Raw genomic sequence first — 13,112 nt, 5'->3', positions numbered from 1 at the left:
GACCACTGGGACGTTAGTCAAACAAGTAGGTCCTCCTCTGAACCTGGTATTTGCTCCCCTTGGCCCTTCCAAAACAACTGCAATTCTGCACTTTTATATAGGTAGTCCTTGCTTATTGACTGCCTTGCTTAGCAACCACAAAGTTATGATGGTTGAAGGAAAAAAACATCTTTGCACCCAATCCTTGCATTTATGGCCATTGCAGCATCCTGCGGTCACATGATGGCCATTTGCACGCTTCACAACCAGCTTGCTACAAGCAGAGTTAATAGAGAAGGCAGTAGTAAAATCACAAATCACAGTCACATGTGGCTGCTAAACGAGGACTACCTGTATTACAGGTTTCTTATTCCAGAAAAACTGTTGGTGTCTGCGCTTGGTTAAATCTCCTACCCCCCCCCCCCCGGCAGAAAAATTGATTTCCTTTCTATCCAGCCATGTAAAACATCACAACAGACATAAAAAAACAGGGAGCCAAGGCCATAGTCATAGAGGAAGAGAAGATTGGGGAGAAAACGTGAAAAAAGAGAAACAGGAAGGCATGACTGGCTGAAGAATGAGAAAGTAAAAGCAGGAAAGGGTATAGGAGAAGCGTTTCTGCAGGAGGTGGTCCAAAAAGTCAAGATCGCAGCTGCAACGATGAGATCAGAGCTCTGCTTTTTTTAATGCACTTGCACATAAAAGACATTGGCGGAGCTTCAACTGCACTGTCCCAGCTGCCATCTTGACTTTTTGGACCACACCTTGCAGACACTCCTGGTCTAGAACAAAAGCAGAGGGGAGAATGTGAGATCTTGGCCTGTCCATCAGGCTCTGTTTCTGGATCCCAACACTGGGTACTTATTAAAATCCCCCCCTCTGGCAAAGCAACCCTTTTGATGGGTTCCTCTTCCTTCCCAGGGTTCCAAACGCACCGATTGCTGCCAACTCCACAATAGGATCCTGTTGAATTTCTGGGGTAAATAACTTGTCGGGGATCACCATACAGCCAGGCTTGCAAAAAAAAAAGAAAAAAGAAGGAAGGAAGGAAAGAGAGAGAGAAAATCAGTACTAAATAATTTACCATTAATTTTCACCAGGGATCTGGAAATTTCCAGAACTTTGAAGTCCCAGAAAGGGGAGGAGGGGAGAACTTCAAAATCAGGTGGATTGTCAAGCTTTTTAATTTTATTTATCAGATTTTTATCCCACCTTTTTGTACAACTCAAGGTGGTACACAGTGGGGCAAAAGAGTATTTAGTCAGCCACCAATTGTGCAAGTTCTCCCACTTAAAAAGATGAGAGAGGCCTGTAATTTTCATCATAGGTATACCTCAGCTATGAGAGACAAAATGGGGGGGAAAATCCAGAAAATCACATTGTCTGATTTTTAAAGAATTTATTTGCAAATCATGGTGGAAAATAAGTATTTGGTCACCTACAAACAAGCAAGATGTCTGGCTCTCACAGACCTGTAACTACTTCTTTAAGAGGCTCCTCTGTCCTCCACTTGTTACCTGTAGTAATGGCACCTGTTTGACCTTGTTATCAGTATAAAAGACACCTGTCCACAACCTCAAACAGTCACACTCCAAACTCCACTATGGCCAAGACCAAAGAGCTGTTGAAGGACACCAGAAAGAAAATTGTAGACCTGCACCAGGCTGGGAAGACTGAATCTGCAATAGGCAAGCAGCTTGGTGTGAAGAAATCAACTGTGGGAGCAATAATTAGAAAATGGAAGACATACAAGACCACTGATAATCTCCCTCGATCTGGGGCTCCATGCAAGATCTCACCCCGTGGGGTCAAAATGATCACAAGAATGGTGAGCAAAAATCCCAGAACCACACGGGGGGACCTAGTGAATGACCTGCAGAGAGCTGGGACCAAAGTAACAAAGGCTACCATCAGTAACACACTACGCCGCCAGGGACTCAAATCCTGCAGTGCCAGATGTGTCCCCCTGCTTAAGCCAGTACATGTCCGGGCCTGTCTGAAGTTTGCTAGAGAGCATTTGGATGATCCAGAAGAGGATTGGGAGAATGTCATATGGTCAGATGAAACCGAAGTAGAACGTTTTGGTCTAAACTCAACTGGTCGTGTTTGGAGGAGAGAGAATGCTGAGTTGCATCCAAAGAACACCATACCTACTGTGAAGCATGGGGGTGGAAACATCATGCTTTGGGGCTGTTTTTCTGCAAAGGGACCAGGACGACTGCTCCGTGTAAAGGAAAGAATGAATGGGGCCATGTATCGTGAGATTTTGAGTGAACACCTCCTTCCATCAGCAAGGGCATTGAAGATGAAACGTGGCTGGGTCTTTCAGCATGACAATGATCCCAAACACACCGCCCGGGCAACGAAGGAGTGACTTCGTAAGAAGCATTTCAAGGTCCTGGAGTGGCCCAGCCAGTCTCCAGATCTCAACCCCATGGAAAACCTTTGGAGGGAGTTGAAAGTCCGTGTTGCCCAGCGACAGCCCCAAAACATCACTGCTCTAGAGGAGATCTGCATGGAGGAATAGACCAAAATACCAGCAACAGTGTGTGAAAACCTTGTGAAGACTTACAGAAAACGTTTGACCTCTGTCATTGCCAACAAAGGATATATAACAAAGTATTGAGATGAACTTTTGATATTGACCAAATACTTATTTTCCACCATGATTTGCAAATAAATTCTTTAAAAATCAGACAATGTGATTTTCTGGATTTTTTTCCCCATTTTGTCTCTCATAGTTGAGGTATACCTATGATGAAAATTACAGGCCTCTCTCATCTTTTTAAGTGGGAGAACTTGCACAATTGGTGGCTGACTAAATACTTTTTTGCCCCACTGTACATAATGCTCCTATCTTCTATTTTTATCTCCAATTCTTTGGACCTTGGGAAGCTGTTGGCTGTAGAGGAAAACTATCGGAAGACTTTTGTACATCGAGGAGACAGGACTGCAAAGCCTTGCAGGATTGTTGTGAGCATAAAATCAGTGGAAGTCATACTATTGGGTTTCTAGGGGAAAGGCAAGGTATGCATCGAGCACAGTGTTTCTCAACCATGGCAACTTTCAGATGGGTGGACTTCAACTCCCAGAATTCCCCAGCCAGCATGTTGAAATCCACCCATCTTAAAGTTCCCAAGGTTGAGAAACCCTGATCTAGCAAATAAGATTGTCTCTTCTGCTCTTGGGGTCTCCTGAGCCATCGTAGCTATCAAGCTTTATTAAGAGTTAAATTTATTTAAGTTGAATGATGTTTTGCACGAATGGTTACTAGCTAAGGAAGGTACAACCTTGGAATTTAGGGAGTATACCAGGAATGATAAAGTTGGCTGCTGTCCACCCGTTTTAGGTTTTAGCTTATCTTTTGGAGGAATATGAAATATAAGATGTGCAAACAGGTGTAATTAATTATCATGCCATCCTTAGCTGCACGTAGTGATCCTCTAAATTAAGGATAAAAAGCCTCGGAGTCCTGATCTTGTGGGCTTCGATGCAGACCTAATCTGGGAAGGTGCTGCATGCTGGCTATATTGGGGTCTCTTCATTGTTGTTACTGGGGCTCCCGACAACAGGTTGAAGAAAGCTGCTTGCTTGGTAATGTATTAATGCCTCCTTATTAATAAAGATCATTTAACTTCTCTCCACTTGTGTCTTCATTGCTTCTGAATCTTTAGTACTACAAAAAAAAAAAACCCATCGCCTTTGGCGGAAGATGGCCTGCTTCTGTTCAGACTTGGGTGACTAGATATATTGGTTTTGGGGAAGATCTCAGGCACAGGGCACCTCCTTTCAGGACATGTCTTGGTTTTCCAAGAACATATCCTACAAGAAACAATTTCTGTGTTTGCTGGTTACTGGGTCTGTACAAGTACTCTGGTTCGCAATGACAGAACGGCCTTCAGCATTCCTGGCTTTGGTGTCATGCAAAGATACGACATCGGTTTGAATCCTCCTGGTAGTTTGGTGCTTACTTCATCACTTTGTGCTTGGGTTCAAAAATAACCACTAACCACCTATGGATTTTGCCCAGAAACATCTTGGTAACCAGTGCAGCTGTTGACAAGGTCAATGAGAAGCTGCATCAGGTGAGATCAAAAACTACAAAACATACAGGAGAGCCGTGTTTCTCAACCTTGACAACTTTAAGATGTGTGGACTTCAACTCCCAGAGCTGGAAATGTGCTGGGGAATTCTGGGAGTTGAAGTCCACACATCTTCAAGTGGCTAAGGTTGAGAAACACTGCAGTAGAACATGGAAACTACAGATCCCTCTCTCTTTTATTCCCAAACAAATTTCTCCTTGTTTCTCAACCACAAAGGTCCAATTCTACTACTATACTTTAACTATTATGGGGGGGGGGTAGGAGGACCGAGGGAGAGCTAAATCTTTCCTATCTAAAGCCTTCAAGGGAGGAGTTATTCCTTGAGGAGCCCAACAGGGCTTTTAACTGAATTATTTGTTGGACAAAAGAGATAATTTCCTTTAAGGAAGGTTAAGGAGACTATTTGACCCTACTTTGTTACCCATACTCAAGGCTCTTACCTTCTGTATGATTGATTCTGAATGCTTGGAGCAGTGTTTCTCAACCTCAGTAACTTTAAGATGAATAGACTTCAACTCCCAGAATTCCCCAGCCAGCATGGGAATTCTGGGAGTTGAAGTCCACTCATCTTAAAGTTGCTGAGGTTGAGAAACACTGGCTTACAGAATACAGTGCTGAAGGTTGGCAAGCTAAAATACAGGCTTGTCAAAACAATGATCTATTCCCTGTTCCCAGGAAATGCATGACTGAGTGATAATAGGCTATCCTAGTCAGCAGCCGTTCATTTGAGCGACAAAGGAAGTTGCATCTGAGGACTAGCTTTTCAGGAAATCAGATACAACCCTTGGAGCCTGGGATGGTCCAAGGCTGACCCTTGAACATTTCCATGCCGCCCCTGGCTTTGCCACCAGCAATCTTTGGCCATCTTCTTCCCAACGTTCTAGGTTCAATTAATACTCTTTTATTCCACAGCCAAGACCGCATGTTCTCCTAGATCTTCAGAGACAGGAACAGAAGATGTTGTCAGTTTCTATTCCTTGACAATTGCAGAAAGCCCTTGTGCACGTACTCTGTCTCTCTCTCTCTCTCCATGTATATATACTCTATTATACTAAATAAGGCGAGTCTCACACACATTTTTTATTTACGGCCACACGGCATGTCGCTCTGCTGTAAGCACGGCTCTGCTAGAGGACTATATAAATATAATATTAAATCATGTGCAACCTATATATGTGCATGTGTAAGAATAGGGGTGTGCATTTATCTATCTACTTTCTCCTTTTTGTGTGAGTTTGATTGTTGGGGGATTGATTGATTGATTACGTGCCATCAAGTCATTTTCAACTCCTAGCAACCACAGACCTTTTTCAGAGAGCTGGGTCTTCTTTGAAGTAGCAGAATAGGAAGAGTATTGACACTTTTCAACTCTGCTGTTGGAGAAGACTCCTGAGAATACTGCGGACAGCCAAGAAAATAAACACATAGATCATCTAACCAACCACTCCAGAACTCTCACTCAAGCCACAAAGGACCAGGCTCAAATTATCCTGCTTCAGACATATGATGAGAAGACCCAGCTCTCTGGAGAAGACTCTGATGCTGGGAAAGGTGGAAGGAAAGAGAAGGAGAGGAGACCAGCAGCAAGGTGGGCGGACTCAGTTACAGTGGCAATGGGGGCACCAGTGGAAGAACTGAAAGACCAGATTAAGAACAGATCATTATGAAGAAAATCTATCTATGTGGTTGCTAGGAGTTGAAAAGGACTTGATGGCCCATAATCAATCAATCAATCAATCATCAAACACACACACACACAAAAGTAGTTAAATGCACCCCTACTCTTACACATGCACATATAAAGATGCGTATGATTTAATATTATATTTATATCGTCCTCTCATATATTATATACACAAGCAGAGTTATGCTTAGAGCAGAGTGATGGCAGCAAAATTGGAGTTCATTGATAGAGTTAGAGTCCGACTGGGGTCATAAACTATTGAACTTGCACCCCTCAACAAGAACATGCCAACAAGCTCTGTGGTTAAGTTTGCAAAAGAGTTGGAAGAGGAAGATATTGATCAGGTGTGAAGTTAGTTAGCAGAAGAACAGGACAGAGATGTAGAGGTACATTCAGATAAAGCATAAAATAAAGATGTTCTAAAACCACTAAGCATCCAGATACAGAAATCAGCAGTTGTCATGGACACAGACACATATGGTTTGAAAAGGTGTTTTGATTATGGGATGTTAGCTGTTAAGAACGCATGCTCAACTATGTGACCCATCATGTAACCTCTGATTCTGATGCTGTTGTTGAAAAGGTATAAAAGATTTATGCTTTCTCTTTTCGGGGCTCTCTTCTTGAGAAGGCGTCCTCAATTACTAAGGTGCCTTCATAAATGAGTAACTGAGTTTCTCGAGTCCAGTCTTTCATTGGGTTAAAGGGCTGGGCTGAAAACCACATTTGCACCCAACAAGAGTGACATGCCGTGTGGCCGTAAATACATAAATAATATATGTGAGACTCACTCTAGTATAATGAACAGAGCACAGAGACGACCAGTATAATTTATTATATAATAATTATAATGATATAATTATTAGTTATTAACAATTCTAATAATGATTAATAATAATATAACTTGTGATAGTATTATTTAGCACAATAAACAGAGTAGAGAGACAACCAGCAGCAAAGGGGATGGACTCAGCTGTCGCGGTGTTGGGAGCACCGTTGAAAGACCTGAAGGGCCAGACTGAGGGCAGATCATCATGGAGAAAATCTATCTATGTGGTCACTAAGAGTCTTGGTGGCACATTATCAATCTATCAGCTTGGTGGCACGTCATCCAGTCTAAGGCTGAAAGAGACTGGTCCAAAATCACCCAGATAGCTTCTGTGCCTAAGGAGGACCGGAAGACAGCTGTCCCTGCTCCTGGTCCAACCCTTCCCCACAACCCCACTCTGAATCTTGGGCCGGGAGAGAGAAGGTCAGCCCCAAATCCTCCAGGGAATTTCCATGGTTGAGAGAGGGACTAGAACACTCCCAGTCTAATGCCTTCACCACAGCGTTTCCAGATTTTAATTTCTATTAGTGTTGAACAGTGAAGACCTCAATGACCTATGGAGATAAAACTACGTGTGCACCTTCGTTTCTCATATGCAGTCTACTAAACTGGTTTCTCTGCAGCGGAACGATACCTCTGGATTTAGTTTCCTCTGTCCTCTTCTCTACATTAAGAGAGCTACTCACCCAGAAGTCCCACTACAATGTAACCAGCGATGAAGACCCCAAAGATAACGCAGCAAATAATATCTGTACAGCTCCTGGAAAAGAGGAAGGGGGGGATCAGTCATCAACAGGCTAACTTATACGTACATGTGTGTTGACATAAATGGTAAAGACTCAGCCATCAAGCTCCAATTCTGGTGACTTCGTGCACACACCCATGAAGCTTCTTATAATTTCTCAAGCTAGCTAACACACATGGGATTTCCTGGGGTCTCCCATCCAAGCACTAACCCGGTATGTACATACAGGCATGTGTGCACGTGGTCACTCACACGCCTTGCTGAGGAAGTTACATTTTATCAAGCCATTGAACTGGAAAAAGTCTGAAAAAAGAAATGTCCTTAAATACTATGGACAGAGTGCATTTCTTCCATCTACGCCAGGCAGTTCACGCAAACCTGGACCCAGAGCATAATTGCTAGGCATCACTGGATGCTGGGCTCTTCCACAGGCTCTGGTTGGGAGGGACCAAGTCACCTACTCCTCCTCAACAACTTCCTAAAGCAGCCTTCCCCAACGTGGTGCCCTCCAGTCCTCTTTAATTTCAACTTGCATAGCATCCTAGCCAGCCTGGTCATGCCCTGCAATTCAGAGTAGAGGTTCAGTGCTGGTGGAACAGTGCCAGCACCAGCCCTGCCGGCTAGGGGATTATGGGACTCGAAGTCCAACCCGTTTGGAGGGTGCCAAATCAGGGAAGACTGACCATAAACTCGACTCCAGTGGGAAATGTCAATGCATCGTCAACCGGAAGTTAAAGCACTAAATATGCTTTTTTCTTGGCATATAATTTTTATTAAGGATTTTGATTTCAATAGTAAAAATGAATACAAACTAAACTTAAAGAAAGAGAAGAGAAAGAGGGAGTAGAAAGTGCAGAAAAAAAGAAAAAGAAAAAGAAAAAGAAAAAGAAAAAGAAAAAGAAAAAGAAAAAGAAAAAGAAAAAGAAAGGCAAGACAAGACAAGACAAGACAAGACAAGACAGAAAAAGAAAAGAAATATATAAAGAACTGACTTCCAACCTTCCTCACAACAAGTATAAACACATTTAGTAGCTCTTCACCCCCTTTAAGATTACAAACATGAACCACGCATTCTGTAGCAGGCCAATGTGGAAGTGAACGCCGTTGAAAGCCAATAGGCTTACTTGAAAGAAAGTTTTTTTTTCAGAATCTCAAATATTCTCAGTCCCCAAAATGTGTATCAGATAGCAGATCTAATTTCTGATACCCAGAAATAAAACTCCGCCTCCCAAACAAAATATAGATCTGCACATCCCCTCCTGCAACTATTCCCCCTCCCCTAATATTTTTCTTGTGCCCCACTTGCACACAGATGTCTTATTCATAGGCCTCCCTTCTTCCCTCTTGAGCAGCCTAGTTCTTCCCTCATCTTTAGCTCCACCAGCATCAATCTACCAGTTGGCGCTCCAGTCATCCCTTCGTAGCACAAGGTGTTCTTACCTCTTCTGGATAGGACCCCGAAAAGAGGGATCGTACTGACATTTCTCTCCTGGGGAGAAGAAAAAGGAGGAGTGAGAGCACATTCGGTCTAAAAGTATTACAAAAAGAAAAGGAGGTTGCATTAACTCTGCATATGCTGATCTGTATGGCTGGGTGCACATTTAGACATTATTACTAGAGTTTAGTTTAAATACACACATGGCACAACTCACAACGGCGGAGAGGGTTGTAGCATCGAATTGTCTGCCTCTTTCCACTTTTGGCCACTTCCAGACCTCGGCTGTTTTTCCTTCCCAGCGTGGGTATTTTAGCTCAGGGAGGTTTGCCAGTTTTTCAAATCAAACAGGAGCATCCTGTGGCTCTTCCAGATGTTGCGGGACTACAACTCCAAGCCTTCCTCCCTATTTGCCATGCTGGAGTTTGCAGTCCAGCAACAGAATGACCAAGGGTCCCACCTCTCAAATAGACACCTGCCTCCCCACCTTTCAGACGTGAGGTTCCAGCAGAATCACTCTTGGTTAAATGTAGGAAAAGGGCCACCTACATTCTCAAAGGAGAAATCTACTACATGAGCAAAGTTGGTTGCTTGGTACTCTACGAACCAGGGCCAAGAGGTTCTACTTTCAATGGCTGATTGTAGGACCTATGTAAGGTCAGCTAGGGAGAATATCTTGGAACATGCATAGATGCCCCCACCTCAGTTTGGCTATGACATCCAGAGGTGCTACATCTGGTCATTCAAAGAAAGGATCTCCCAAACACAGGTGTCTGCTGAGGTTCCTCAAAAGAGTCTAGTTGGTGGCTATGACAATGTGGTCGAAGCTCTGCCATTTTTTCATGTACGTTGGACACATGACGCACATAAAAAACAGGCAGACCTTCAAGGGCACCATTGTGGACACCATCTTGATTTTTTTGACCATACCCTGGGGACCCTCCTTCTCCCAAAGCCATGAATCCCAGGCTCAACTCAGCAGAGCTTCTGTGCCCAAGCTGGGTTAGCTAGGAGCTCCCTTTCCAAAACGACAGCTATTAAATCTACAATAAAAAACAGTAGTATTTCTCTAAGTCCCAGTCACGCACATCGCAGCCTAGAATTTCATGGCACTAATAAATTCTCCACGTTGCCTGTTTTTTGACGTTTGGTACTGGCTGAGAGATTTCGTCTGCTCATTTCTTAAGCCAATGAAGTGTAAGAATCTTTCCAGAGGGGAGAACCCCAAAATATTGTTGTGTTCCCATGTAGAGAAAGCTTTCCCCAACTGGCATTTTTACAGATGTGTTGGGAATGCAATTGCTAAGTCCTTAGTCACCATGACTTCCCAGCACGTCTAGAGGGCACCAGTTTGGGGAACAATGTGATATCTTCTGTTCCTACTTGATACAGTAAAAGTGTGGTATCTCGGTCTGTTTGTCACCTTCACTTCCAGATTCAATCACAAATCTAATAATGAAATGATTAGGTCCAACTCCTTGACATAAGAGATAAGCAGAGAAAGAGTGATGTAAAAAATTAACCAGGAAATAACCAAAGATCTTTGAAAACAATCCGGAGATATGCCAGAGGTTAGGAAAGATCATTGCCAAAGTATGCAAATATCATAAAAGGGACACTTTATCTGTGAAATAGTATCCTTTTTTCATTCCCTCTATGACAAAAACAACATGTCAGATCTTTGTCAAGGTATGCTAGTCATGTTGTCCACCTGGAACGAATCCACTCACTGGGGACAAAAGAGGCATTATTTTATCTTAATTTATGTTTATTGATTTTATTGTACTTTCTTTGATTGTTGTAAGCCACCCAGAATCATTGAGAGTTGAATGGCATACAAGTTCAATAAATTATTATTATTGTTATTATTATTCTTTTTGTTAAAAGTTTATTTAACCTTATTTATTACAAGTTTTTAAAAATGCACAAAAATACCAAAAAATCCAACTAACGCCAAAAAACAGACTATAAACCAAAATAAAAACCAAGAATAATTAACAATCATTGATTAATTATGAATAAGAACAAATAATAATAATTGAAGAAAGACAACTGGAAAAAATTACGAAATACTGGGACTTGCAGATCGAAGTTGAACGCTTATGGAAAAAGAAATCTGCTGTTATACCAATCATAATTGGACTCCTTGGAGCAATACCTAAAGGACACCCTCAACATTTGGAAATTTTGAATTTATCAGAGCTGAACACCCTAATTTTACAACCCCCCTCACCCCCGACCTTGCTAGGAATTGCCTATATTACCTTAATAATTCTTAGGTCCTTGGTTAGGACTTGAATTATTAAGCTTCTATCAGTCTTAAACTATGAATTTAATTGAGGATTATCCATAACAACAACAACAACAACAACAATTATTATGATAATTAATGGATTAATAATAATGGATAGTATTATTAACACAATAATAAAAGAGATGAATTAGTAATATAAATTAATTAATAAATTAATAAAATAAAATAAATATTAAATAATAAATAACAAGCAAGCAGGACCAGAAACATAGAGAAGGTGGCCACGGCTGCATGAAAACTGGCTGCACCTCCCAGTGCATCATTAACCTAGTCTCTGTGATCCCCTCCAAACTCCCCCAAAATGTCAGACAGTCTCTATCCATCCAAAGGTTGCCCACCCTGAGTTAATCAACATAGGAAGAGCCAACCTTTTGTTTAGGCAAGACAAGGCAGTTGCACCACCATTTTAACATTCCTGCAGGAGTGTCCATGCTAAGGGTGGGGTGGGGTGTGAAAAAGGCAAGATGGTGGCCATGATTGTGTTATCAAAGCCCCAAGAATAAAGAAGGGACAAGAGATGAAATATGCCTTGCCATGTTGTGACACAAACACAGGCCCTTGGTACTTCTGTCATGACAAGTACAAAGCGGCACAGTTTGTGTCACAACACTGCGGTGTCCCTTTTTTGTCATTTTAATTAAGGAATCAAGGAATTTATAAAACCACCTCACTCACAGTTTGTGACTCTGGACAGTGTATGTCAGTCAAAATCAATTAAGGGAAAAGATAAATACCGTACAGAGCCACAAATACCGTACAAACACAATCAACATGTAGGTGAGGCTGAATATAGGAAACACTCAACAGGTTCATCTAACAACGTAATCCACTGAGAAGGAGAAAACCACGTCCTCCTCACTCTATGAAAGGCCAGTAGGATGGGGCCACCTGAACCTCAGAGTAGGGGGACAGGTGCAACAATAGAGAAGGCATGTATCGTACATCCTGATAGATGACGCTGCGTTAAATAAGGGATCTGGAGCATGCTTAACTTGTGCAACCTTGTAGAATAGGCAGAAGTAATAGGTGGTCCCACAAAGAACCCAGCTTTATTCCATGTAGGGCTTCATAGGTGATAACCAGCACCTTGAATTGCACCCAGAAGCCTCCTGGAAGCCAGTGCAACTTGAGTAGTAGTGGTGGTACATGGGTGTATCAAGATCCACCCATTATTACTCAGGCTACTGCATTCTGGACCAGGTGCAGCTTTTGGATGGTCTTCAGGGGCAATCCCATGTAGATGTTAGGATGTTCTCATGGGAAGAAGAGCAAATCGCTTATCTTCAAACAAAATGTTATGGCTACAGCACGTATACTGCTATTTACTGCCACCTATTGGCGTCTTCATGCTAGTTACCTAAGGGGAGGTGCATAGTTTCAATAAATTGTGGGTGATTGTATGCTTCAGGGCTAGTAGGTTTTAGTCATCATGTAATCATTTTATAGGTTATGTAGTTGTAACTAATAACTAAGTAGTGTACCTCTTCTCTGAGAGTTTTTTGGCTAAAGACTTTGGAGTTGACCTTGTGTATTGGATAAGTTTTTTTTAAAGTCTTGGATGCCACATAAATGAGAAGAAGCGACTTGTATTTTATGTAGTTTTATTTTCCTCAATAAACAAACAGATATTGTTTATAACTTCTGGCTGGATTTATTTGGAGAACAAGACAAAGACCTTGCATTCGTTACATCTCTCTAACGCTGGTGTGCATTTTTGGTGTGGAATGCACTCACACCTCCACTTTGCCTGACAGTAGAGTGCATTGCAGAAATCCAACTGGGTGGCAACTAAGGCATGAGCGATCATGAGCAGGGCCCCCTAAATCAGAAATGGGAGCAATCAGCGCACAAGATGGAGTTACGCAAAGGCTTCTGCCATCTGCTTCTCAAGCAGAAGTCGTAAGTATAAGATCATTGCCAAATTGCACTCCAACTTTGAATTGGGGTGTGCAAATTCACCCAGAGCTAAAGGTGGAAAATAATCCAAATCAAATTCTGGGGGACCCAAAACCTCATAGCTACT

General features: G+C 42.2%; 1 protein-coding gene across 2 annotated transcripts in view; it reads right to left on the bottom strand.

Moving 5' to 3' along the window:
• Positions 1-13,112, bottom strand: part of SLC44A4 (solute carrier family 44 member 4) — a 53,157-nt gene that overhangs the window by 21,608 nt on the left and 18,437 nt on the right. The window contains exons 2-4 of one of the 2 annotated variants that reach the window (XM_088128704.1): positions 8,781-8,829; positions 7,282-7,355; positions 915-993 (exon numbers count right to left, since the gene is read on the bottom strand). In XM_088128704.1, coding sequence (XP_087984830.1) covers positions 915-993; positions 7,282-7,355; positions 8,781-8,829 — 202 coding nt within the window. The remainder of the gene's footprint in view (positions 1-914; positions 994-7,281; positions 7,356-8,780; positions 8,830-13,112) is intronic. The other variant, XM_088128705.1, reaches the window with a different exon arrangement.

This window comes from Python bivittatus, unplaced genomic scaffold (genome assembly GCF_059951505.1).
Source record: "Python bivittatus isolate LINGU-HERP-01145 unplaced genomic scaffold, Pbiv_v1 ctg000800_np1212, whole genome shotgun sequence".
Taxonomy (NCBI): domain Eukaryota; kingdom Metazoa; phylum Chordata; class Lepidosauria; order Squamata; family Pythonidae; genus Python; species Python bivittatus.
This window is presented reverse-complemented; position numbering and strand designations above follow the sequence as displayed.